Here is a 27,745-nt window from a genome sequence, read left to right as displayed (position 1 = left end):
AATTTACTCATTTCACATTATTTTGAAAATTAATTGGACCACCAATCCAAAAAACTTACTTTATGTTTACATTTTTTTAGGCTTCCCAAATATCGCTCCGTTCTCGTAGTTGAGTAATTTTTCTAATTCTAGAAGTTCCCTCATAGTTGTATCATTTCATATATAGTACTCCCTCCGTCCCACAATAAGAGTCATGTTTTGCCATTGATGGGACAAGAAAATATGTGGCTTTATTTGATTTAGCTCCATTATGTATTTTTCATTAACGGGACAAGAAAATGTATGGCTTTATTGGACATAGAGTTTCCCCATATTTCCTACTTTCTCTACTTATATTATTTTCTTGTCACAGCCTTATTACTCTCAAATCAATACTATTTAATCTGCACTTCTTAACTTTAAATAACTTATCTAATCTAATAAATTCATTTTAATGGGTTCTTGACTTTTTGTCTTGTTCATGAATAAGACAAAAAAAGTACATGTGGGTATTTTTTTTGTTTTGATTAAATTCTTATATTGATTAACTTATCAAGAATCAATTTCATTGATTTATATTGGTTGTAACTTAGTCACACCTCACTTCACTAGTGTGTGTATAAGTTAGAAAAGTCTTTCGTCATTTAAAACCACAATTGCTACATTATGTTTACATGAATTATCATCAAACAATTTCTACATTATTGTTGATCATAACCTAGTCGTGCTTCACTTTCTTCATTTATCTTTCAAATTGACTTGCAGATGTAGTGTGGTCTATTTAAACCGTTACACTTGAGACATTGGTGTATCCCACAATTATACATCCCTTCTGATAAAAGAATATAGAGAGAATGATTTCTGATAAAAAAATAGCAATCAAATTTCTTCTTTTCGTCCTAGTCTGCTTGTTTGTTTTAGGAGATGCAGAAGTGAGATGCATAGAGAGGGAGAGAGAAGCTCTTCTAAGCTTCAAGAATGGCCTCATCGATGACTATGGCTGTCTCTCGTCGTGGCAAAGCGACAAATGCTGCAAATGGTATGGTGTTTGGTGCAGCAACACCACTGGCCATGTCATCGCCCTCCGACTAAATTCTGATGATTATGGTGGCAAATTGCGAGGTGAGGTTGGTTCTTCCTTGCTTAAGTTGCATCATTTAAACTATCTTGATCTCGGCTCAAATGATTTTGGAGGCAACCCAATCCCAAAATTCATTGGTTCCACGAAACAGTTACAGCACTTGTATCTGGTTCGTTCTAACTTTTCTGGGATTGTTCCTCCTCAGATAGGCAACCTTACCAATCTGCAATCTCTTTCTCTATCATTTAACTCTCTGCGGATTGAGAATCTTGATTGGCTTTCAAGTCTCTCTCAGTTATCTTATCTTGATTTGAGTCAAATCGACTTAAGTCATACAAATTGGCTCCAAAATATCTTAAGTGTTCGTTCCCTCGATAAATTGTACTTGAACTCTTGTAACATAAAGGATGCTGAACCTTCTGTAAATTCTTCTTCTATATCTCTTTCTGTCATAAGTATGTATAGTAATAATCTCACTTCTTCCTCGTTCCATTGGTTATCTAACATAAGCACAAATCTAGTGTATATGGACATTTCGGGCAATGCTTTAGATGGCCCAATTCCTGATTCATTCATAGAGAGATTAGTTCTTATTGAAGATCTTTATCTTTCTGGTAACAAGCTTGAAGGTCAAATCCCAAAATCTTTGTCCAATCTAGGTCATTTGCGCGCCTTACTTCTTTATGGTAATGGCTTTAAGGGAGACCTTGATGACTTATTTGGAAATAAATCTGGGAAAGGAATATTTGAATCACTCCAAATTCTGGACTTAGCTTATAATATTTTCGATGGATCGATGCTAGACCTGAGAGCATTTTCCGCATTAACTGAAGTATCCCTTGGGGGAAACAACTTCAATGGATCCATTCCTCAATATATTGGCCAGCTCTCTGAGCTTTGTGTTCTAGATCTTTCTAGAAATAATTTTCATGGCGTAGTCTCTGAAACCCACCTCGCCAAGCTTGATAAGTTAGAGATATTAGATCTATCCCACAATTCATTGGTGTTGCATTTTGCTCCTGATTGGAGTCCTACTTTTCAGTTGAATGAGATATTGTTGTCAGGGTGCAATGTCGGTCCATCTTTTCCGAAATGGATTCAAACTCAGAAACATTTCTCACTCCTTGATCTCTCTCGAGCTAATATAGCAGATGAAGCCCCAACATGGTTGTGGAGTTTATCCCCTTTGGTAGAAGCCATATATCTTTTCGACAATCAAATTACCGGCATTGTTATGAATCTCTCATCTTCCATTCGGGACATAGATCTTACTAACAATAGTATCTCAGGTCATATTCCATTACTTCCTGCCAATGTAGAAATTAGTCAGTTGAGTGGAAATATATTCTCTGGTTCAGTTTCATCTATTTGCAAAACTCGACATGATCAGCTTGTATTACTTGACATCTCCAATAATCAGCTGGCTGCAGAGGTACCCAACTGCTGGGAGAAAATGCCAAACTTGCATTATCTCAATTTGGCTAACAACAGTTTTTTTGGTGAAATTCCTCACTCTTTGGGGTCGCTACGCGATCTCTTTGTACTGCAGTTGCGTGGTAATAGGTTGTCTGGAGGGTTTCCTTCTAGTTTGGGACATTGCCAAAGGATTGGAGCTTTTTGATGTTGCAGGGAATGAGTTAACAGGTGAGATTCCCACTTGGACTGGCCAGATGTATTATATGGAATTTCTGAACCTTGGAAGAAATGAATTGGTTGGTAGTATACCCGTTGAGATATGCAATCTTACTTATATTAAAGTTCTAGACTTGTCTGTAAATAACTTGTCTGGGAGAATACCCGATTGCTTCAACAATTTTACTTCACTGGCTCAAGAGAATATACCAACTAATATAAGTCGTAGGGGTTATATTTTGAATTTCTATTACAATGATCATCTTCCAAATGTGGTTATGCCAAAGTACTACGATGCATATTCGTTGGTTCAGTGGAAGGGCCATGAATCGGAATACAGGGGAAATCTTGTAATTCTCAAACTCGTTGATTTTTCAAGCAATAGATTGTGTGGTAACATTCCCCAATCATTCTCCAGTATGAGGGGATTGATTTCCTTGAATCTATCATCGAATAGTTTCACAGGAAATATAATTCCAGATATTGGACAGATGAAGATGTTAGAATGTCTAGATCTATCTGCGAATCGATTGTCTGGGAAAATACCCACGAGCTTGGCACAATTACAATATTTGGCTGTTCTTGATTTATCAAACAACAAATTGCACGGAAAAATTCCAACGAGTACTCAACTTCAGAGCTTCAATGCCTCCATGTATGCTGGGAATGATGGACTATGTGGCCCCCCTCTGGCGTTGTGCCCCGAGGATAGCTTGAAGCCATCCACCCCTAATCCGAGAGAAAAAACAGATGAGAAAGGCAGCAACCTATCTTTTATGCAAGAAGTTGGCATATCAATGGCCTTTGGTTTTATTTTCGGATTCTGGGGAGTTGTTGGTTCTTTCATACTAAAGAAATCATGTAGATTTGCATTCTTCAACTTCTTTGATGCTGTTGGAGATTGGCTCTACGTTAGGAGTCTTGTGCTTGTATCCAAATGGAGACGGACCTAAAATAAGGTACAATCATCTCATCCCTTGAACTTTTTTAGATACTGTTGGTGACTTGAGTTTTCATAAAATGTTATTATTAGTGAATTATATGGAAATAGTATGACTTTTTAGCCAATAATTTTTTACCAAAAAAAAAATTGAACTATTTTGGTCCCTTTTATATCAATTGTGCAAACATGGTTGATGCAGTTCCAGCAAATGAGGCCAAAAACGTTGATTGTGTTGGGGTGACTTGAATTATGGCGTCAAATTCACGTGATGCTGGCGGAACAGGTTGAGGAATCAAAGGCATCTATGTGCTATGATGTTCGATGGACCAACGAACATCCTTTAAGTTACTAAATTGTCCTTTTATTTGTTTTTCAGGCTTTTTTTTCTGTAATTTTGTTACTTCCTTCTGAATCGGTAGGGTTTCAAACCACTTATATAATAATGGATTTCATTGTATTACAATCAGTTTCAGATATTATTAATAAATTTTAGAATTTAAGAAGCTAGGGTTATGTGTTTTCTCCATCAGCTTCTGTCACTCTTATGACAAGAAGAAGAAGAATGATACGAGTAGTGCCCCGATAACAGAGACAGACACTTCCGTGAGGCAGGATAACAGTGACAACGTCTTGGCGAGGTCAGAAGAGAATGTTGCGGGAATGCGAAGGAAGAAGGGAAGAAAGGGCCAGGCCCAAGTGGAACCGAGGGAAGATGGAAGACCGAAGCGGCAACAGAAGAAGCCGGTGATGTTTGGAGACTTTGTGTCTCGTTAGTGTAGTACTTTTATTATTTTAATTGGTGTCCTGTTAGTTTAGTATTTGGATTATTTTTATGGGCTTTATGTTTTGGACTTATTTAATTCCTTTTGAGTTGAGCGTAATTATAAGCTCCGTGTCGGGTTTTCTTGTTGGTTCTTTCCCGGTATGATCGAGTCGAACCAAACCTAGGGTCCTTAGATATATAAATAGGGATTCTGTGAGTTGATGAAATCAATCAATATATCAGAAATTTCTTAATTCCCTTGCATTACTTTTCCGCAAAGTTACCTTCTCCACGGCCAAAACCTTATTGGCGTGGGAAATCCGGTTGCTCGACGGAGATTCATCTCTGCGAACGGACCTTTATCCGGCGAATCTCTCGCCCCTGTTTCAGTTGCGAATTCTTTCGTAACAAAGAAGGTGATATAATGAATGAATTCATAGATAGATATTTAGTTGACATAAGAAGTGCAAGAAAGAGAACTGTGTGCTTTTTTCTCTTACTTGTCTACCGTATCAATTTCAAAATGGAACAAAATTCAACCGGTTTATAGGCATAGAACTGAACAATTCTTTAAGACCTTCTGTCCAAATCTTGTAGGGTAGAAATCAAGTTGAGGGTTTTTCTAAACCTTATGAGATAATTACACGATTACTCCCTCTGTTTACGATTGATTGAACCGTTTGACTCGGGTTGAGTATTATGAAATGTAATTGAAAGTGGATAGAAAAGGTTAGTGGATGATGGGATGAGTTAGTGGAACATGGGGGGCATTATCAAAAGTAGTAAAAAGTAAGAGTGTCAATAATCATGAAAGGACAAAAAAAAGTACTGTCGATTAGTCGTGGACAGAGAGTGTATTTTTGGTACTATACCCAAAGAGATTGGTGATCTTAATAATTTGGAGATGATGTGGTTGTTATGCCATTATCATCGACTAACCATTCCACACGCCAAACTATCATAGAATAAGGTTTGGGACGAAAATTTAGAGGGATTTGTGTTTGAGAAAATTATGTATTATTTCTCAATACTGGCCTATTTATTCGTTTCTGTTTCTACTTAATTTATTGTGTGTTACTATCTTTGCAAGTGCAAGCTGACCAATTTTCCACTTCTCTACCCTATCAAAGACTAAGCCTGCCCTCATTTCTAGTGGGGCAACAAAAGTTTGGTAATTTTACACTTTGAAGTTGACTTGACTTGACTTGGAACATATTAACACATCATTACAATTAGCACTCTGGAAATTTTATACTTTAGAGTTGACTTGACTTAGAAAATGTTATTGGAGAAGCTTTCAGATATATTTGTGCAATATATTATTTTAATTTTGAGTAAAAGGGCATCTCCTAGTTTGCATATAAATAGGCAAATGTAGCAGAGTAGATAAACAAAAACATCAGCCATGGAAACAGCATACCTTTTTCCTACATATCTTTCTCTCCTAACACTTTGTCTGTGTCCTTCAAGAGCAGCCACAAGTGAAGCAGAGGCTTTGATGAGATGGAAATCCAGCCTATCATCTTCTGCTTCTCTCAAGTCTTGGTCCGTCAACAACATCAGCAACCACTGCAGATGGATTGGCATTCACTGCAACGACGAGGGATCCATATCTGGGGTTGATCTCCCATTTGCAGACCTTGCAGGGACATTGGACCTGTTCCATTTCACTGCATTGCTGAATCTCACCACTTTCAACCTCATTGGGAATTATCTCAACGGCTCCGTACCGGCTGCTATTGGAAACCTCACAAGCCTCATTCACTTGGACCTCTCCAACAATCAGTTTTCCTGCGCCATTCCACCAGAGATCGTCCGCTTGATAAAGCTTCGATTCCTGAGCAGCTTCTCCGACAATGAATCCAGTGGGGAACTTCCATCAGAAATAGGCTTGCTCACTGGTCTCAAGTATCTATATCTCTCTAATAACTCGTTTTCAGGCAGCATCCCGCCAGAGATAGGAAACCTACAAAATTTGATGGGGCTGGACCTTTCAACCAATAACTTTTCAGGTGAAATACCTCAAATCATAAACCAATTGAGTGGGGAGTTGGAAAACAATGCTTTATATTCCTTGGCAATAATAATTTCACATGCAATATCCTCCGTCCACCATTTAAAGAACTTTTTTGCCATTTTGGTTTGTACACGATTTAAATAACCATTTGCTTTATTCCATTTTTGGTATGCGGATCCCACATCCCACGCCAACTTTTTACGCTCACAATCCAATAAAAATTTAATACTTTAAATGGGTCTCACATTCCACTCACTTTCTCCCTTTACTTTTCTTCACAAAGTCAAACAATTTCTTACAACTCGTGCTGAGTCAAAATGACCCTTTACATGGTGGACGAAGGGAGTACTAATTTGCAACTAGGCATATCCTTAGTGAATTTCTTATTCTTCGGTTTGATTTTACTTTTAAAAAAGAATGCAATGCATTACTCATAAATGTGCTATTAAAATGCTATGCATCTACCTTTCTAAAATTAAATAATTTTGATTTATATCCTTATTTAACTATAAAATAAATTGTTTGTAGGTCCAATACCATCCACCATCGGAAATCTTACAAATATGTGGTCCTTAGATATCTCTTCCAACAAACAAAATGGTGAGCTCTCAACCTCCATTTGCAACTTGACATATCTTGAATAATCTTGTAGGCCAAATACCAAATTTTAATAGCTACTCGCGTGCAAGATGTCATACTAGTATGAAGTGACATTTTATAAATATCACAATATAAACCTAAAACATTATGTCATTTCTAGATGTAAAGAAATTTAATTTATAACCTTCTTATATATTATAATAAATGGTTTGAAGGTCCAATACATCCACCATTGGGAATCTTACAAATCTGGAGTACTTATATCTCTCTTCCAACAAATTAAATGGTGAGCTCTCATCCCCTATCTGCTACTTGACATATCTTGAATAATGTTAACAACAAACATATTGATTTTGTGCGCTCCCTCTACCTCAAAATGTTACTCCCTCTGCCCACCATAAGGAGTACCACTTCTTCCCGGCATGGATTTTAAAAAATATTAAGAAAAGTGAGTGGAAACAAGTTAGTGAATTCCGTAACTCGGGAATTCGGGATATTAACTTAAATACTCTGGTCTATGGATACGAAAGGACATGAACATTGAGAAGTTCCTACGTTAGGGGGTGTTCGGTTTGCAAGATTGTATCTCAGATTAAATATGCAGTGTGTTTGGTTCATGAGATTCAATTCTACAATTCAATCCTAGATGGATAATCATGGGATAATTAGTCATAGCTAACCCCCTATGACTAAAATAATCTCACAACTCAATCAATCCTAGATTGTATCTTTGTATTATTTTGTAGGCACAATACCCATGGTTTAGATCTGTCTTCCACCAACTCTATTTGTATGGCTTAGATCTTTTTAATGTACCGATCAGAATCACGGTTTGATCAGAACCACAGTTTGATTTAATGTAGTACTCATAAATGTGTGGTCAAAATACTATGCATGTGCATTTTTAAAAGTTAAGAATTATGATCTATGAGCTTATTTATCTTTTATATAAATTGTTTGAAGGTCCAATAGCATCCACCGTTGGAGTCTTACAAATTTGGGGAACTTATTTCTCTATTCCAACAAATTAAATGATGAGCTCCCGTCCTTCATTTGCACTTGTTGGTCAAATACCACATTTTGATAGCTACTCACGTGCTAGATGTCATACTAGTGACATTTTATACATCTCTGAATATGTACTCACGATAGGACACAAATGAGTTGGAAAACAATGCTTTATATTCCTTGGGCTCTTTACCACAATATGTTAACATCTGCTTACAATGAGTAAAATGACATCCATGTGCATTTTTTGAACAATAAAATTTGATTTATATTTCATCTTTCAAATAAATTGTTTGCAGGTCCAGTTCCATCCACAATCGGAAATCTTCCATATCTGGATACCTTATACTCCCTCCGTCCCACATAATTTTACCCAGCATTCCATTTTGGGTCGTCCTACATAATTTTACCCATTTCACTTTTACCATTTTTGGTAGTGGACCCCATATTCCACTAACTCATTCCTACTCACATTTTATTATAAAACTAATACTTTAAAAGTAGGACCCACATCCCACCAACTATTTCAACTCACTTTCCATTACATTTCTTAAAACCTGTGCCGGATCAAAGTGTGTAAAATTATGTGGGACGGAGGGAGTATCTCTCTTCCAACAAATTAAATGGTGAGCTCCCATCCTCCAATAGCAACTTGTCATCCCTTGCTTATCTTCTTCTCTCGAATAATACTTTGGAAGGAAGACTGCCACAGTGCTTTGGAAACTTTAGCAGATCTTTGGTCATACTTCATCTAAATGAAAATCAATTTAGTAGCCTCATTCCATCTAGCTTTTCTAAGAATTGTAGTCTCATTTCCGTCAATTTGGGTGATAACAAATTCCACGGACATTTACCTAAATCCTTTATCAATTGCCGAAATCTAAGGGGTCTCGACATTGGAAATAATAGAATCCAAGATGAATTTCCCTTTTGGATAGAAGGATTATGCGAGCTCCGAGTGCTAGTGTTGAGGTCTAACATATTTGGTGGTAACATGTCGCTTCTTTCACGAAGCAAGTTTCCCTTTCCTAAGTTGCAAGTTTTAGATGTATCCCATAATGAATTTCTAGGCTCTCTACCTCAAATATATATCAACAATTTCATAGCTTTGATTGAGCCAGTAGAAATTGAAGATTATGAGTTTCTAAGGTACGTGGAGATGAGGCTCAACTTGACAGGATCAGTTAATTAAGAGACTATTGGAAACCTTCACAACAATTGATCTGTCCTCCAATAAATTATCTGGGAATATTCTAGATTCCATAGGAAATCTTAAGATTCTCAAATACTTGAACCTGTCACACAATAGCCTCACGGGACATATACCTTCATCTCTTGAAAACTTGAGTGAGTTTGAATCGTTGGACTTGTCAACAAACAAACTGGATGGAGAAATTCCAAGTGAATTGACAAAGTTGAAGTTTCTTGCGAAATTAAACCTTTCAGTGAACAATCTTGTTGGAGAAATACCGCGATCTAATCAGTTCTTCATATTTGAGAATGATTCATATATGGGAAACTTGGGATTGTGTGGACTTCCGTTGACAAGAAAATGCAAAGAGGATGATGGGAAATCGATACAGCTTGCTAAAGAAGAAGATGATGAAAATGGATTTATAGATGGATTTGGTTGGCGATATGTTGTGATGGGATATGGAAGTGGATTCGTAGTTGGGATTGGAATCGGTTACATGATAATAAGAAGTGGAAGGCCAAGATGGTTGGTTGAATTCATTTTCGGGGTTGGTTATCAATATAAGCCCAAGAAGAGAAGCAACCGAGCTGCACCAACACGCAGGGTAACTTGATTTGAAGCCAAGGAGAATTGTGTGATGTCTTGTGTTTGATTAGGAACTACTGCTTGTGTTTGAGTTTTGTTTTCTATTTCTTTTTACCTTTTCAATTGCTACTTCTCAATTTTCTTAGTATCTTTAATAAATTTTGTGAGGTATTGCAAAATTGTGTTCTATATTTTCAAAAAAAATAATCTATCCTACAGAAAAAAAATTTGAGTAAAATTATGGTAAGTTTTAGAATGTATTCCTTTCATTTAAAACCAATAGTCATGTATTTCCATTTTGATCCATTTCCGAAAATTAGTTAGACTTCCGTTAGTTTGTTTCTTTTTCTAACAAGGTGGATTTAATTTTGTTGGGTATTGGTTCACAAATATTCAACAAATTGGATGTTTGGGCCGTTCCATAACAGATGGGCCAGCTGACTGGAAGGAGTAGAGTAAGTTTGTTGGAGCAGTTGTGAGCCCACACATATATACTCATTTTAGTCAGAAATTGAAAATAGAATAACAGATATAACTCTCTCTCATTGATATCTCTCTCTCTCGGCAAAGAACTCAGATCAAGAAACTTGTGCTCGAGCTGGATCATCTGTATCAAGATTGCAGTGGAGGATAGAGGTGAAAATAGCCACAGCTGTTTGGTTAGTTTTGTTTGGTTCAATCGTGTTTTTTGAGCTAGGGATTTGGAGATTGTAGTTGTGGTGAACCTCTATTGATTGTTCTTCATCTTGTATCTGGTTCAACATTGAATAAATCGGATCTTGAGTTTCCCGTGGACGTAGGATTCATCCGAACCACGTAATTGCTTGTGTGCTTCACATTTCTTGCTTTTGGTTGCTATTGTTCATTCTATCGATTCACAAATTGGCGCCGTGACTCAACTTATTTTTAACACAAGTAAACCCGCAAGTGTACGCGGCTAACGTAGCAAATAGTAAGCAAAGAGTATCGTATCCAAAGAGACAATCAGTGTCAACCTAATTACCACGAATCAACCTCAACTACTATCTAGATGAATCGGAAAGTTTGGGTTTTCTAAATCTACTTAAAAGCAAGGTAAAAACAATTAAAAACAACTGAAGAACTAAAAGCAAATAAGAGAAAACGGATGTAGATCAAGGATGAGAAGGGTAGAATCCTACGGGATCGATAACAACTATCTTATGCTAACTAATTTCCTAACTATGCCAACAAAGGGTCTCAATGGTTATTAAGCTATCACTAAGGTAAAACTATATCTTTTCCCAAAGCATATAATTTGTAGATTGCTATCTAGAATCGAAGACTCCTTCCTTACCCAGAACCGAATATCTATGTCAACGTTTGTTCGTGGTAGTTAAGTTGATACAAATTTGTCTACGTACTCTTGCTTGCTAATTGCTACACTAGCCACGTACACTTGCGGGTATCACTTGTGTTAAAATAAGTCGACTCACTAGGACAAATAAAAAGGGGTTTTTTATTTTAAAATTTTAGTTTGCAAAATACACAACATAAGTTAGCTTTAATTCTTAACATAATACACTGCAACAACTCCAAATTTGAAATTGAGCACAATCACAAAAGTAGAAACACAACTCAAACACAAGCACTCATGACATCCAAAAACGTAAAAAAGTTAATTCGAAACAACAAGGGAAAGATTCCCAAATTAAACACAAGGAAAGCACACAATCCTCCTTTCTCTTCCAATCTAAGTTCCCCTGCGTGTTGGTGCAACTCTGTTGTGTCTCTTCTTCGTCTTATATGTATAACCAACCCCGAAAAAGAATTCCACTAACCATCTTGGCCTTCCACTCCTTATAATCATGTAACCAATTCCAATCCCAACTACGAATCCACTTCCATATCCCGTCACAACACATCTCCAACCAAATCCATCTATGAATTCATATTCATCCTCACCCTCTTCTTCTGCAGGCTGCATCAATTGACCATCATCATCTTTGCATTTTCTTGTCAACGGAAGTCCACACAATCCCAAGTATCCAATGTATGAATCATTCTCAAATGTAGAGAATTGATTAGACAATGGCATTTGCCCAACAAGATTTATCATTAAAAGGTTTAATTTTGCAAGAAATGTCAACCTTGTCAATTTACCCGGAATTTCTCCCTCCAGTTTGTTTGTTGACAAGTCCAGCGATTCGAGTTGGCTCATGTTTCCAAGAGATGAAGGTATATGTCCTGTGAGGCTATTGTGGGATAGGTTCAAATATTTGAGAATCTTAAGATTTCCTACGGAAGGTGGAATAGTTCCAGAGAAACTATTAGAGGATAAATCAATTGTTGTGAACGTTTCCAATAGTCTTTTCAATAACTGATCCCGACCTTTCATGGTGACTATCATATCCACAAAATCTTCATACCAGTCATCTTCTGTTTTTTCATTTTCTATGTCGAAGGAACTCTTTGTGTCATCTCTTTGCTTTACCTCATTCATTGCTCTGAAATTCTTGAAATATCTCTTCGGGAGAGAGCCAACAAATGCATTATGAGATATATCTAGAACTTGTAACATTGGAAATAGAAGTTTCATGGGTGAAGCATGTGATAAGTTTCCATCAAACTTGTTAGACCTCAACATTAGCACTCGAAGCTTGGGGAGGCGTTCCATCCAAATTCATCTTGTATTATGTTTTTTACGATGTCAAGACCCCTTAGACTTCGGCAATTGATTAAGGATTTAGGTAATCGTCCGTGGAATTTGTTATTACCCAGATTGATGGAAATAAGAGGGCAGTCCTTAGAAAAAGGTAGATGGAATGAGGCCACTAAGTTGATTTTCATTTAGATGAAAGATGGTCAAAGATCCGCTGAAGTTCCCAAAGCACTGTGGCATTCTTCCTTCCAAAGTATTATTTGAGAGAAGAAGATAATAAAGCCGCGACAAATTGCAGATGGAAGTTGGAAGCTCACCATTTAATTTGTTGGAAGAGAGAACCAAGGACAACAGTTTTGCAAGATTTCCAATAGTAGATGGTATTGGACCTTCAAACAATTTATTTGAAAGATAAAAGGACATAAATCAAATTTCTTTATATTGACAAATACACATACATGACATTTTACTCATTGTAACAATATGGCGGTTATCTGCATTAGATATTAACATTTTACAGTAGAGGGACCACATATAAAATCAAAATGTCAGTTGTCAAGATGACCGATCTTTCATGAAATAACTCCCAAAAATCATAATGATTAAATCAAGTTAGCATAATTTTCAGATATAAGAGTGTTGGCGAAAATATAACTATTCACCCTAATGAAATTCAGGTCCAATCTGCCTAGTTTGCATATAGGAAATCATTATAACTATTATAAAAATGACATAATATGCCATGTATTCTGTGAGTTATAAAAATGCCCACAAGATTATTTAATGAATGCCAAGTTGCAGAGGAGAATGAGAGCTCACCATTTAATTTGTTGGAAGAGAGTTCTAAGAAATCCAGATTTGTAAGATTTCCAATGGTGGATGGTATTAGACCTACAAACAATTATTTTAATTTAATAAGGATATAAATAAAAAAGTAGATGCATAGCATTTTAATAGCACATTTATGAGTACTGCATTCCTTTTAAAAAGTATCCATTGCAAATTGAGGATATAAAGCATTGTTTTCCTACTCTATCGGTATTTCACCTGAAAAGTTACTGGTTGAAAGGTACACCGCAACCAAATTTTGTAGGTTTCCTATTACTGGTGGTATGCTGCCTGAAAACGAGTTATCAAAGAGATCCAGATACTCGAGGTTTGTGAGCAAGCCTGTTTCTGATGGAAGATTCCCACTGAATTCATTGTCTCCAAATCCAATGTCTAGCCAGATTAGTTTTCTCCAACTCGTGATGAAACATGTCAATATTTCACCAGTCAGCCTATTATCATAAAGTCTCAACTCAGATAAATTGCCCAGATTTGAAAAGGATGGCGGCAATGACCCCGAGAGTGAATTCTGGGATAAATCTAAGATGGTTAGCTTGTTACATGACAGGTCGAGTTCTCAGGGAATGGAGGAATTGAATCTGTTCATCCCAAGGTCTAGACTTCGGAGATTCATGAGTAGGCCCATAGAAGGAGGGATTTCTCCTACAAATGAATTATTGCACAGCTCTAGAATTTGCAGGCTTGGAATAAGGCTTACTGAATCAATTATGTTGGCGGAGAAGAAGTTGTGGGAGAGGCGAAGATCCTTCAACTTGGAGAGGTTAGTGATATTTGGTGACAAGGGGCCTTGGAAACCATTGTGAGTTTTCCAAGAGCAGCTGGTACGGAGCCGTTGAGAGCATTCCCATTGAGGTTGAAAGTGGTGAGATTCAGCAATGCACTGAAATGGAACAGGTCCAATGTCCCTGCAAGGTCTGAATCGGGGAGATCAATCCCAGAGACAGATCCCTCGTCGTTGCAGCGAATGCCAATCCATCTGCAGTGGTTGCTGATGTCGTTGAGGGACCACGACTCGAGATAATCAGATGATGATAGGCTGGATTTCCATCTTATCAAACTGATAGGGTTTAGCCTATCGGATGAATTATTTGAGTGAATTTGTAGAGAGAAAAAGAGAACAATCCTAGTTGAGGTTCTAGGGAGCATTTTCACGCCAGAAGAGAGAACTGAGATTAATAATTTAATTCTTCATTCTGCTTGATAATAATAAAAGACTCCACACATATTTATAATATGTGTGGTACAAAAAGATCTCCTATAAACTGGGGAAGTAAATCAAAAGCAAATCAAATCTTAACCACTAGGGAAAGTAAATAAAATCATAGCAACTAAATAATACTAAAACATAAATAAACTAAATAAATATACGGAGAGAATATCAGCTCCCTTCCGGAATAAAATAGAATATCAAGTCCCTATCAACTCCCCCACCGTTGAAAACCACCTTTCCCTCAAGGTGGAAGTCGGAAAAATAATCTTCCATCTCGTTGTCTTTGTTTAGATCTTCAAATAAAATTGTATAGACTGTGACCTCAACGAATGATGGAGAAACCGTCTTCGGGCATGAGATCTCTTCAACGATTTCAGTGACATAACCAATGATGAAAACATTGATTTTGGGCTATGAGATTGTGGGGGACATTTGGTTTCCACCAAAGCCATTGCCTCATCCAACGCTTGAGGCGATTCGTCGTCATCTTTTTCCGTCTCGTCGATGATGGGATCAGACTTCACATTTGTTGTTGACACATCGTCATTTTTGGAAATAGTCTCGATGACAGAATCAGATGTGGCCTCCTTTTTAGCCATGGCCTCCTTTTTTGCTAAATATGCAACTGCCTCCGAAATTTTGTTAAGAAGCTTATTCATCTCGGCGAAGTAAATGGCATCCTCATCAAAGTTATGATAAAGATCCAGAAATTCTTGCCATGAGCAATTAGGATTCGAGCATCGATATTTGTGGAGCCATACAGATGCTGAATGGTCAAACAATAACCTCACAAAAAACAAACGATCAGTATCAGAAAACAAATGATAGTCAAAATACTCCTGAACATCCAAAATCCATCTCACGGGGTTAACACCAGAAAACCGAGGAGGAGAGTTTGACAGCAAGACAGACATGGTGGTAGAAATCAATACGAGGATGAGAACCTAATGAAAGCACCAATTTGATAGGGTTTAGCCTATCGGATGAATTATTTGAGTGAATTTGTAGAGAGAGAAAAAGAACAACCCTAGTTGAGGTTCTAGGGAGCATTTTCACGCCAGAATAGAGAACGAGATTAATAATTTAATTCTTCATTCTGTTTGATAATAATAAAAGACTCCACACATATTTATAATATGTGTGGTACAAAAAGATCTCCTATAAACTAGGGATGTAAATCAAAAGCAAATCAAATCCTAACCACTAGGGAAAGTAAATAAAATCATAGCAACTAAATAATACTAAAACATAAATAAACTAAATAAATATACGGAGAGAATATCAGCTTCCTTCTGGAATAAAATAGAATATCAGGTCCCTATCACAAACCGTCTGCTTCACTTGTGGCTGCTCTTGAAGGGCACGGACATAGACACAGTGTTAGGAGAGAAAGATATGCAAGAAAAAGGTATGCTGTTTTCATGGCTAATGTTTTTGTCTGTCTACTCTACTTCATTTGCCTATTTATATACAAACTAGGAGATGCCCTATTACGCAAAATTAAAATAATACTATATTCCAACAATAAAGAGTAAAAAACACGGCAGAGTTTGGCGTGTTGAATGGTTAGACGATGATAATTGGAAAACATCTTTATGAAGAGAAATGATTGAATGTATTGTGTACAAGTGTTTAATGTGAATCACATATCTTATTCAATGGAATAGTCAAGCTCTTTTATCGGTGATAAAACTAAAAGTTGTTTATCAGTCGAATTTGTGATTTATTCTTATATTACATTTATATTAAGACCACATGAGGTCTAATACTACCAATACTTTATTAAAACCATTTATAGTTTATGTTCAGATCACGCGAGGTCTAATATATTATTCAAATATTACATTTATATTTAGAATAAAACATTTATAGTTTATTTTGAGAAGGCGTTAGGTGATATCTTACATGCAACAATAACATTATAATAACAAACATACTAAAGTTCAAAATTGGTCACGTACATTTGCCTAAATAAACTTTTTGGTCTTATACTGTAACATCTGCAATTTTTTGATATTAAATTTTTTTTTATGAACGCTATACGGTGAGTCAAAGGAATATTTTGAAAATAATATTTAATTTCTCGCAGAGCAAGGAATTAAATATTTTGAGATTTGCATGAATAATATTTTTGGAGCACGGTGAGTTCTTTTAGTTCTTTGTAAACTTGGTGAAATATGAACCTTGAGTAAGTAATCAAGTGGATGTGGTGATGAATTATTGTAGTACTCGGTATAACACCAAATGACTAATAATTGTTGATTGCGCGAAGGGGAGTGCGTACGCTGATTAAATAGTCATGCTTGTGTAGTGTGATTTGTTCTGTTGAGAGAAATAATTTCTTCTCGTCTGAATTTAATTAAAGTACTATACATAGTACTCAACGTATTTAAATTGAGGATTAATTTTAAAATTTATATTTGGAACAACACCAAATACTAGTTGGATTGCATTGGATGAATTTAATATTTTTCTCGTTAGGGCGGGACAACAAATTAATTAAAGTTTTCATGAATTTTAATTAATAAATAAACAATGTGAAATATAAAGCGATACATTTGGGCTTCCCATCACAAGCGATCAATTTCCTTTTTTAGCTAAAAACAAAACTTCAATCACCTCTTACTTTATTCTCTCTCTCTTATCATATTCTCCTTTCATATTTTATTCTATCTTACTTTTTTCTTTCTCATACTTTACTCTCTCCACTTTAAATTAATATATATCATTTTCTTAATTTCTGTGTTCAAAAGAAATCCATCACTTGTAGTGGGACGGAGGAAGTATCAAAGTTCTTTTACAAATGGCTTTGGGCCATGAAAAATAAGAGTCCAAGAATTAATTCCTTTTACAAGTGTTGGGCCCATTTCCCACCCAAGGAAATAAAATGAGAGCCCAAAAACTTCCTCCGTTTCAGACTTTCAGCACAGGAGCCCTTTTTAATTATACAAAACTAATACGCAGTACAATATTTTCCAGGTCATGACATACTAAATAAATGAGTTAAGCTTCTCCGATCTATTTTACTCTCTACATCCGCCGTTACTATCTCATATTGCCATTTACAAATATCCATAATTAAAATTCTCATTTCACTTTTTGATAATCGTATATTACATTCTATTAATTCACTTAACCCAAATTTTGTTATAAAATTAAGAGATGTTGGCCCCTAACTTTGTTGACCTGTCTGTTCAAGTCATTATTTTGTCACGTAGAGTAAGTTTCAAATGAATTTCGTAGTTTGGGTTAATTTCAGATGCAGTTTGGGTTGATAGATCTGTGTTAACATACTCATATTATTATTTGATATTTTTAATATATTGTGTTGATTATTGAATAAGTAACACATTAATATATTGTATGAGCGGTACCAAAAGGGTTTATCTTCTGAACTACTGCAAACAATATCCGAGAACACTCCTTATATCACTAAATTGTGCATGTTTTTTTATCAATAACAAATGGATCCAACGTCAGACATTGAGATAATGTAGTTGCATCTCCTGAAGATGTTTGTAGCACTCCCTCTAGAATTCGCCTTCCCAGAAGAAAAGTTTCTTCCCTCGATTTCATCTCTGAAACTTGTCGTCGACCTATCCAAAGAGGAGGCAGAATAACCCCTTTGCCCATTTTGGAAGTTACCAGCAAAACCAGAGTCCGGGACTGGCCGAGGTCAATTCAAATCTTGCATTCCCAGCCATTACTAGGGTCAACTTCTCATGTCTTTGGATCCATTTCCCACAAGATATTACGAGTAAAAAACTATCAAACCAAGAAAAGAAAAGGAAAGTCATTGACAGCATCAACAAACACCAATCAACAAAACAAAAGCAAGTATGCATTGATTGACTAATGCAATCCACCGGCCACAATGAAGAAACTCAGAGAGTAGAACTTCTACAAACAATTTCGCAAAGACATTCATTCAACAAGTAGACTTAGTTAAGTGGTTGCACAAAACAGAACCCCAACAGTTGGCAACAGAAAAATGCAATCTTCATATTAAGTTTAACAGAATGCTATGAACTTCATAAAAACAGAGGCATATAAAGTTAACTAATTACAAATTTATGGTTGACATGCAGCTGGTTTAATCAGACAAGTTCATCAATTTTATAAAAATATTTCATCTCAAATTTAGATCAGGTGACGGCTATATATTCTAAACATTAATAAATTATACTCATCAACTTTTCTGCAGGACAGATTAATATTTTTGAAATACAGAACAAATTTTAGGTTAAGACTTTACATATTACAAACTCTAAATTTGAAATCAAGTACGACCACATAAGTAGCAATTAAACGTAGTAACAAACAAATAGAAAACACAACTCAAACAATGTACTACTTTTATGTGTTTGAATCAAGTTCACCTGCGAGTGGGTGTAGCTCTCTTGCGTCTCTTCTGTGTCTTATATTTATATGTCCAACGCCAAAAAATAATTCCACCAAACTTGTTAAATCATAAAACTTGGTTTTGTGGGATCCATTTCCCACAAAATCTTCTACACGAACCAAAAACTACCAAACCAAAAAAAAGAACAGGAAAGACATTGACAGGGTCAGCAAACACCAATCAACGAAACAAAACAAGTACGCATTGACTAATATAATCCATGAGCCAAACTTAAATTAAAAAAATTTCGTAACAAATGCAAAAGGATACACATTCAAGCAGTTGGTCACACAATTCAAACAGTTCGCAACAGAACAAAGCAAAATAGCAATCTTCATATAAACAGAGGTATATAAAGTTAACTAATTACATAAAATAGAATCCAACAGTTCCCTACACACCAATGCAAAATTCAATCTTCTTCTTAATTGATAAGCAAAAAAAGCCTAATTTTAAGTAATTAAAAGACATATAACAAAGAAAAGGGAGCAATCAAACACATCACTACCCACTAACACCTAAGAACTCCAACAACATAAACTATCAAAATTAGCTCATAAATATCACACTAATTAGTGAATTAACACATAAACCACTAATCAAAACAGATTAAACTCCCATTCCCATGCTCAAAAACAATAATTGAGCTAAGTGAGAAATTAGGGTAAATTCACAATTCTCAAAATTCACAAAAAATACGAAGCTTCTAGAACAATTCAAGCAGAGAGGTGCGAGCTGAGCGAATAATCGAACCTTCATTCATCGACGAGAGGGATCCATCATCAAATAGATAACAACAGTGAGATATTTTAATCTTTATCCCCTTTGGCTTCATTAGAACGTGTCCGGAATTTGCAGATACTGATATATTACTTCCGAGCTAAAAGGAGGAGAAAATAAAATAAGAATGAGAGATTTACTTTTTTGTTAAAGATAATGGACTTCATTTAAAATATAAAAATAATTCAATTAATATGGTATGGAATGAGTAATTAGCAGTACTTAACAAATTTAAACATATGATTTTTGATTTATTTTTTCCCAGCGACTCTTTGAAATTTTAACGAATATTTATCAATTTTTAAAAGATTTTATAATAGTACTCCCTCCATTAATCATTAGGAGTCCTGATTTACTATTTTAGTAAATCAGTCTGTTGCTATTAGGAGTTTTGGTTCATTTTTACTATAAATCATAGATAGACCCCACTTTCCATTAACTCATTTTACTAACTTTCTATTATAAAACTAGACTCCACGTTCCACATTTTTCTCACTCACTTTCCTTTACATTTTTTTAACTCGTCCTGAATCCAAATGGAACTCCTAATGACAGACGGAAGGGGTATAATTTTAAGATCATAATTTTGTTATTTTAAAATTTTTATTTGGTAACTTTTATTAAAAATTCGGAATCGCAAATTACTCCACATTAAGAAAGAATCACAGAAGTTAACAGATTGGACTTATAAATATTGACAAAGGAAGAACAATGATAATCCATGAAATATAGATTTGTTCTCAATTATCCAATGATGACACTTTCTATAAAACTGTACTACCTCGGTTCCTCTGTAGAAGGGGTTTCCTTTTCGGTATGGAATTTAAAAAAAATTATACACTGAGTTAAGTAAATGAATACTCTCCAATTCAAAAGAATATGCATTTTGGGTTCTATACAAGTTTTAATGCAAAATTGGTAAAATAAGAGAAGTAAAAAGAAAAAGTAATTAAAGTATTATTAGTAAAGAATGAGTCTCACCTCATTAGACAGAAAAAAGTTTCCAAAATTAGAATTAAAGTGCATATTCTTGTGGGACGAATAAAAAAGGAAAGAGTGTATTGTAGGACGGAGTGAGTAATAAAGTAGGAAAGGAAATGGCGGAGTACTACACCGTCCTCGAACGGCGAGCCCAGCCCCTACACCGTCCGTAGAAACTCCATTGTTTGAATTTCCGGGATGTAACAACTGAGATCGGGTTTCTTCACGCTGGACCAGATTGTAGGCTTGATCCACTGAGGGAAGTGGTTCCATCTTTACTATCTCCCTCTTTGTAGTTTCATACTTATTGTCAATTGCAGTTAAGAATTGATAAAGTCTTAGCTCTTGGATGAATTGCTCATGTAACTCGATATCTTTGGGATACTTCATCTGAATGGTTTTTTTCTGATCTATCGATAACCACAAATCTTGTAGGGTACTCCAAGTCTCCTCCAACGATTGGTTCCCCTGTTTCACCATACTTGCTCTAGTGTACAGGTCGTATACTTGGAGCTTGTCTCCTCCACTCCCGTACGTGACGGCCAATGCATCCCAAATATGTTTGGCCGTCGGCTGCTTCAAGACTCGGTTGACCAACCTTGGTTCGATGTTTTGTATGAGCCATGTAAACACGCAGTGGTCGGCTTGCTGCCATTGCGGGAAGGCTAGATCTGTCCGCGCCGGCCGCCGGGGGGCCCGGCACTCCGGTTATGTGAGAGACCATCCCCCTGCCGCTTATCGCCGTCTGTATCAATACGGCCCATGTGGAGTAATTTTCCCCATTCAATTTGTTTCCTCCGATGTGGAGAGGTTGAGTATCGATCTTGTAGGCTTTTGGTGGTTCCGGTGGGTCATGTGTGTCTTCTGGTTTATTGTTGGTAACATCATGGCAAAACTTTTGCTCATGATTTCGGTGATTTGCCGGGCAATCTCATCCGACTGGGATGAGCCTATTGTTTTATCAGTTTCTGACATGGTTATTTGGGTGGTTTTCTGCAGATTTTTGGCTAAAGGGTCGAGAAAGGTTAGGGACAATGATGATATGTTTCTGATGAGTCCTGCTCTTGTACCATTTTAATCGGTACAAAAGAAGACATAGAAGATGATTTGTATGAAAAGGATGATTATTCCATTGAATATAGTTCCCTATAAATAGGGAGTATAACACAATTTACATGGTAAGTCTTGCACAAGGGAAAAAGAATAATCCTATTCTATGAAACTTATTTTTGTCAATTACGCGATTTAGGTAATTGATCTTAATTACAATCTTTCCTTTCTTAACAAGCTCCCCGTTCAACGCAAATTATCCGTGTTAAGGAACTTCATCCTTAACGGTAGCAATTGTGGTTTTAATTGAAGAAAGAATTTTCCAACCAACTTATAAATCGATACAAATCAGTGAAATTGATACTTGATAATTTAACGTAAGAATTGCGTCTATAGACTATAATCCATGGGAAAAGACAAAATAGTAAAGCCAAGACTGACCAACTTATTGTAATTGCCTATAACCGACAATGAGTTTTGATCAATACAAAAATAATATCTCATCCGTCCTAAGTTAGTTAAGTCATATTCTATTTCGAACTGCCAGTATTATTTGAGTCTGATACGATCATCCTCTACATATTATTAGAAAATATCCATAGGATATTGTTCTATTTAGTTAATTGTGATTCACCCTATCTTTCTCATATTAGTTTATATATTATTAGATTTGATTTATTCGGGTATCATTGTATCCCCACATATTATAAATATGTGGAGTATTTGCATATGATAGAATAATCAATGAATGAAATATTTTGCCTACACCTATCCTGTGCTGTGTGCATCAAGAATCTGTTTTGCTCTCTTTTTGTCGTTGAACGGAACACGTCCGTTAATCAGCAAAACAGTGATCATCCCTGCGAGTTTATCGAGGGTCTGATCATCATCGTACCACGAGAAGATAGCCAATCGGTCCGTTGCGGAAAACGTCCGTAACAACTCACCAGTTGTAAATGTAAGTGGATATAGATAAGGTCATAATGATGATAAAAGAATACATGTATGTAAATGGGCTTTAATCTTGGGGTTTTAATCTTGGGCTTTTATTTTTGGACCTTATAAAATGTAAGTGCAATGAGAATCATGTCCGTGAAACTCTAAATTTGAAATTGAGTTCACATGCGTGTGGGTGTAGCTTTGATGTGTATCTTCTTTCTTTGTCGTATCTGGTTATATTTCTAATAATAGTAACTTGGTTTTGTGGGATCCATTTCCAACAAAATCTTAATATCTTAATATCCATTTAATTTAAGATAAGAAATCAATTCCACACCAGTTCCACTGCCACATGAAAGTGTAGAATAATGTATAGGTATTATGTCAAACTAATTGAATGAAGCGGAAATGCTAATTTTTAAGATACTAGATGGAAAAAAAATGTAATAATAATGCTAACCTAGATCATTCGAGAACGGTGTTCACGTATGCTGTCAATGAAATCTTGTATAGTGTTACAACCAAACTAAATAAATAAAATCAAAACTCTAATTTTAATATATTAGAATTAAATTAAATCGATAAAATGAAAAAAAAAAACTAGTAGCAACATTGACTAGATGAGAACAATGTTTATGAATAGTATTTACGCAAGGTATATAGCATGTAATTTCTCTTTTTTCATTATACATTTGAAGGTAAAACCAAAATATTAATACTTAATGAGAAAAATCTCAAGATAATTATGACTGTACAAAACCAATATGAAGTCCACTACCGTAGGTCCATAAAACTCCCACTTTATGGGCTAACCTGAACTGGGCTGGGCCCAAATTAGTTACGGTGTTCTCATGAGCCTTTCATCGAATACCGTGGTGCAAACTGTTCAGTTGTGTTATTAGTTATGATGTACAATTAATTACAGAGAGACTAGAGAAACAAATGGCAGAAGTATTATTGATATCCTTGTTAGAAAGAGAAACAAACTAATGGAAGTCTAACTAATTTTCGTAAATGGATCAAAATGGAAATACATGACAACTGGTTTTAAATGAAGGGAATTAATTCTAAAATTTTCCATAATTTTACCCATCGATTTTTTTCAGTATGATAATGTTAGTGTTAATTGCTTAGCTGCAATTAAGTGTGCAATTAGGTGATTGTTAGATGGTTGATTCCTATCCATTAGATGATGTATTAGAAGTTGATTGAATCCTAGCCGTAGGATTTATTAGTTCCAGCTAAAAGGGGGAATAAGGGAAATTAGGGCTCATTCATTGTAATTGAAACTTTCCCAATTTGAATACAATACACATGATTTTCCTCTTGCGAAATACATCTTCTTCTTCCTTCATTCTTTGGGAAGGGTGGAGGTGGCGACCGGTTATTGAGATCGATTGAGCTCCAGATCGAGAGTGATGGCTTCAAGATTTGAGGCCGAAAAATTTATCGGCAAGAATGATTTCAGTCTATGGAGGATGAAGGTCCGAGCGACGCTGATTCAACAAGGGTTGGCAGAGGCGTTGAATAAGGATGATCCGATGGTGGTGCTCGATGAGAAAGCCAAGGCTAAGCGAGCGGATGTTCTTGCTAAAGCACACAGTGTTGTGGTGTTGAGTCTCAGTGACAAGGTCCTCCGAGAGGTGTCGAAGGAGACCACGGTGTTGGGAATCTTTGAGAAATGTGAAGAGTTGTACATGACAAAATCGCTCGCGAATCGGCTCTTTATGAAGCAACGATTGTATGCCTATCGGTTTTCGGAGGAGAGGAATATTCTGGAGCAATTGGAAGATTTTCAGTAAGGCGATAGACGATCTTGAGAATATTGACGTCAAGATCGATGATGAAGACAAGGCAATTCTTCTGCTCAATGCCTTGCCAAAAGTGTATGATCAAAAGAGAGATGCGATTCTCTTTGGCAGGGAAGGGACTGTCACATTGCAACAAGTCCAGTCAGCGCTGAGGTCAAAGGAGTTGCAAAGAAGTGCGGATCCTGTAAATGGACCGACTCCAGAAAGCTTTAGTATAAAGAAATTCAAGGCCAAGAAGGGTTCAAGAAGGACAATGAAGCCCTCAAATCTGGTGGCAGTGAGCAGAAGGAAACTCGGGCTTGCCATTGGTGCAAAAAACCTGGCCATTTGAAGAAAGATTGCTTCGCTTGGAAAAGGAAGCAGACACAAGAAGGTACAAATCCCAAACCTAGCTCCAATTGCGTTGAGGAACAAGAAATTACACTTGCTTTAAATGTTATGGAGAAAGCTTGTGGGGAACCTTGGATTTTAGACTCTGGTTGCAGCTTGCACATGTGCCCGACACTTGATTTATTTGAGGAGATTGCAGAAGCTCATGGCTCAGTGGTCTTGGGAAACAACCAAGTATGTCAGATACAAGGGATTGGCAAGATCCGTTTCAGGTTGAATGATAACACTTCTGCCACTTTAAGCGATGTGAGATATATCCCCGAGGTGAAAAGAAACCTAATAAGTGCAAGGAAGAATGTGAGACCTCCAAATAGGTATGCTGACTCTTAAATGCTCCATTTTGCACTTTGTGTGGCTGAGGAGATAGAATTCTCAGAACCTGAGTCGTACAAGGAGGTAATGAATAGCAGAGAAAGAGACAAATGGCTAAAGGCAATGATTGATGAAATTGATTCTTTAATCAAGAATGAGAAATGGATCCTTGTGGATAAGATGGAGGGAAGAAAGTTAGTCAGTTGCAAATGGCTTTTCAAGAAGAAAATTTAGTCTGCTGACAATGAGTGAATAAGGTCCAAGGCAAGATTGGTAGTCTGGGGATTCACACAAGAGCTTGGTGTTGACTATCATGAAGTGTTTTCACCCGTAGTGAAACACACATCTATCAGCTTTGATGACCATGTGTTGAAAAATGGCTTTATAAGGTCTAAGTATGATGAGTGTGTGTACATAAAGAAGAAAAAAGGGGTTGCTGTTGCTTATTTGCTGTTGTACGTAGATGATATGTTGGTGGTAGGGGCATCAAAGCAAGAGGTTCAAAAGGTGAAGGATGATTTGAGCTCAACTATTGATATGAAGAATTTAGGTGGAGCCAAGTGGATTTTGGGAATGAATATAGTCAGAAACAGAGAAAGGAAAGAGATTTGGCTAAATCAAAGTGACTACATTTCCAGAGTTATATCTAAGTTCAGAATGGGAGATTCCAAGGTAGTGGGGACTCCTATGGCTATGCACTTCAGATTATCAGTAGAGCAAGCACCAAAGGATATGGAAGAAAAGCTGGAGATGCAGACAATTCCCTATGCAAACATTGTTGGAAGTGTGATGTATGCAATGATTGGAAGCAAGTGGATGTGGCACATGCAATTAGCACCACTAGCAGGTTCATGAGCAACCATGGCAGAGAACCCTGGCTAGCCCATCAGAGCATCAGCCTTACTATCTGCATTAGACCTGAACAAAATTCCTAAGTTTCCAGCTCCCCTCACATACCTGAGAACCCACTGTGATAGTGATTTTGCAGGGAGTGTTGACATTAGAAAGTCTCAATCCAGCTATGTTTTCACTATATATGGTGCTGCTGTGACCTGAAGTCAGGTCTGCAAAGTGTGGTGGCCTTATCTACTACAAAGGCCGAATACATTGCTCTAACCTCAACTGTGGAAGAGTGTTTTTGGCTCAAAGGGATGGCTGCTGATTTTGGGGTGGAGCAACAAACAGTAGCCATAGGATGTGACAACAATGGAGCTTTGAGTTTGGCAAAACACCAAGTCTTCCATGAGCGTAGCAAGCACATTGATAAGCGGCTACATTTTGTTAGAGAGGAAGTTGAGAAAGGGAGAGTCAAGCTCTTCAAAGAGGATACTGCAGATAAACCTGCAGATATGCTGACTAAACCATTGGCTAAAGAAACGTTTGAACTCTGCCTTAAGCTAATTGGTATGTGTAGTCAGTGATCATTTCATCTAAGCAATGAAGGTGGAGATTTGTTAGTGTTAATTGCTTAGCTGCAATTAAGTGTGCAATTAGGTGATTGTTAAATGGCTGATTCCTAGCCATTAGATGATGTATTAGAAGTTGATTGAATCCTAGCAGTAGGATTTGTTAGTTCTAGCTAAAAGGGGGAATAAGGGAAATTAGGGCTCATTCATTGTAATTGAAACTTTCCCAATTTGAATACAATACACACGAATTTCCTCTCGCAAAATACATCTTCTTCTTCCTTCATTCTTTGTCATCTCCGATCAATTATCCAAAAGATAATATATTTTTTTCAAAGACATAACACAATTTAGCAATACTTAACAAAATTTATTAAAGATACTGACAAACACGGATTTTGTATGTTTTTTAGGACTAGATTTGACTCGTTTTAAATGTCAATCATGCAAATTATGTTCTTAAATTTCATATGTTATACATTTGGTATTTTTGATGTGTTTGTTGATAAATGATAGAAAAAGATAGAAAAAAAGTGCAAAAAGGCCAAGGTGCAGCAGCCTCTGTTCGTGCCCATTCTGCCAACGAGTTTGAATTCCAATCAGTGCTTAATTCATACCATTCTCTTTGTCTTCGAAAGAGCTTCGCGTGAATATCTTGCATGTCTCAATTAGAGTTATGCGGAGAAAGTTATGTCTATTCTACGAACGTTGCGCAGTGCAGTCAAAGCTAATGGGAATTTAAGCGGAAATTTACAGAGAAGAAATTATTATATTGTGAAGCCCAATCTCTCCCATTTCTTGTAGGGTACGAAAATCATTAAAAATAAACCTTTCTCCTGCCTATAAATACCCAAACCTAATTCATAATCATGATCTCAGAGCCTCCAATCCTTCCCCCTCTAAACATTCTTCCATTCAATCTTCCACAAATAATTCATCCATCTTCCATTAGAGCGGAGCTCTGCAGATCCAGGCAAAAGAAGACTGAAGATTGAAGATTCAACCTTGGGTTTTATCAATTTATTTCATGTCTTGTGCTTTTATTATTGTTTTTACTACTTGTCTATAGTAGTTGAACATACTTTGTAGATTTTTTGGTGAAAACTATTATAAACATGTTTTGATTTATTGAATTGAACCTTTTCCTAGCTCTTGTGATTGTTTTGCTTAGTCTTGTGCTTTTATTGTTCTT

General features: G+C 36.3%; 2 protein-coding genes, 1 long non-coding RNA gene and 1 pseudogene across 4 annotated transcripts; 2 read left to right on the top strand and 2 right to left on the bottom strand.

Annotated features, from left to right (window-relative positions):
- Nucleotides 1-790: 790 nt before the first annotated feature.
- Nucleotides 791-4,635, top strand: LOC125201410 (receptor-like protein EIX2). The gene is made up of 2 exons (XM_089065953.1): nt 791-3,651; nt 3,835-4,635. Exon 1 carries the CDS (start codon nt 2,443-2,445, stop codon nt 3,643-3,645), a length of 1,203 nt encoding a protein of 400 aa, XP_088922079.1. The 5' UTR covers nt 791-2,442; the 3' UTR covers nt 3,646-3,651; nt 3,835-4,635.
- Nucleotides 4,636-5,818: 1,183 nt separating this feature from the next.
- LOC125209621 (uncharacterized) lies at nt 5,819-9,914 on the top strand (annotated as a pseudogene). Its single transcript, XR_016135902.1, has 3 exons — nt 5,819-6,410; nt 6,944-6,980; nt 8,621-9,914. The product of XR_016135902.1 is annotated as an uncharacterized LOC125209621 (transcript).
- Nucleotides 9,915-11,514: 1,600 nt separating this feature from the next.
- On the bottom strand, nt 11,515-12,453 carry LOC125209623 (receptor like protein 22-like). Its single transcript, XM_048109213.2, has one exon. It carries the CDS (start codon nt 12,436-12,438, stop codon nt 11,515-11,517), a length of 924 nt encoding a protein of 307 aa, XP_047965170.1. The 5' UTR covers nt 12,439-12,453.
- A 5,439-nt stretch (nt 12,454-17,892) lies between these two features.
- On the bottom strand, nt 17,893-19,781 carry LOC125216359 (uncharacterized). The gene is made up of 3 exons (XR_007175402.2): nt 19,638-19,781; nt 18,862-19,009; nt 17,893-18,247 (listed from the first exon to the last, which is right to left on the bottom strand). It is a non-coding gene; the product is annotated as an uncharacterized LOC125216359 (long non-coding RNA).
- Between the last annotated feature and the right edge of the window lie 7,964 nt (nt 19,782-27,745).

The sequence above is a fragment of the Salvia hispanica genome, chromosome 2 (assembly GCF_029641045.1).
Source record: "Salvia hispanica isolate PSC_SH4W2 chromosome 2, Shi_PSC_v1, whole genome shotgun sequence".
Classification (NCBI taxonomy): Eukaryota; Viridiplantae; Streptophyta; class Magnoliopsida; order Lamiales; family Lamiaceae; genus Salvia; species Salvia hispanica.
This window is presented reverse-complemented; position numbering and strand designations above follow the sequence as displayed.

Excerpts from the sequence above, each read along its gene's own strand:
- LOC125209623 (XM_048109213.2), bottom strand. The coding sequence starts at position 12,438 with ATGGAACGCCTCCCCAAGCTTCGAGTGCTAATGTTGAGGTCTAACAAG.
- LOC125201410 (XM_089065953.1), top strand. The coding sequence starts at position 2,443 with ATGATCAGCTTGTATTACTTGACATCTCCAATAATCAGCTGGCTGCAG.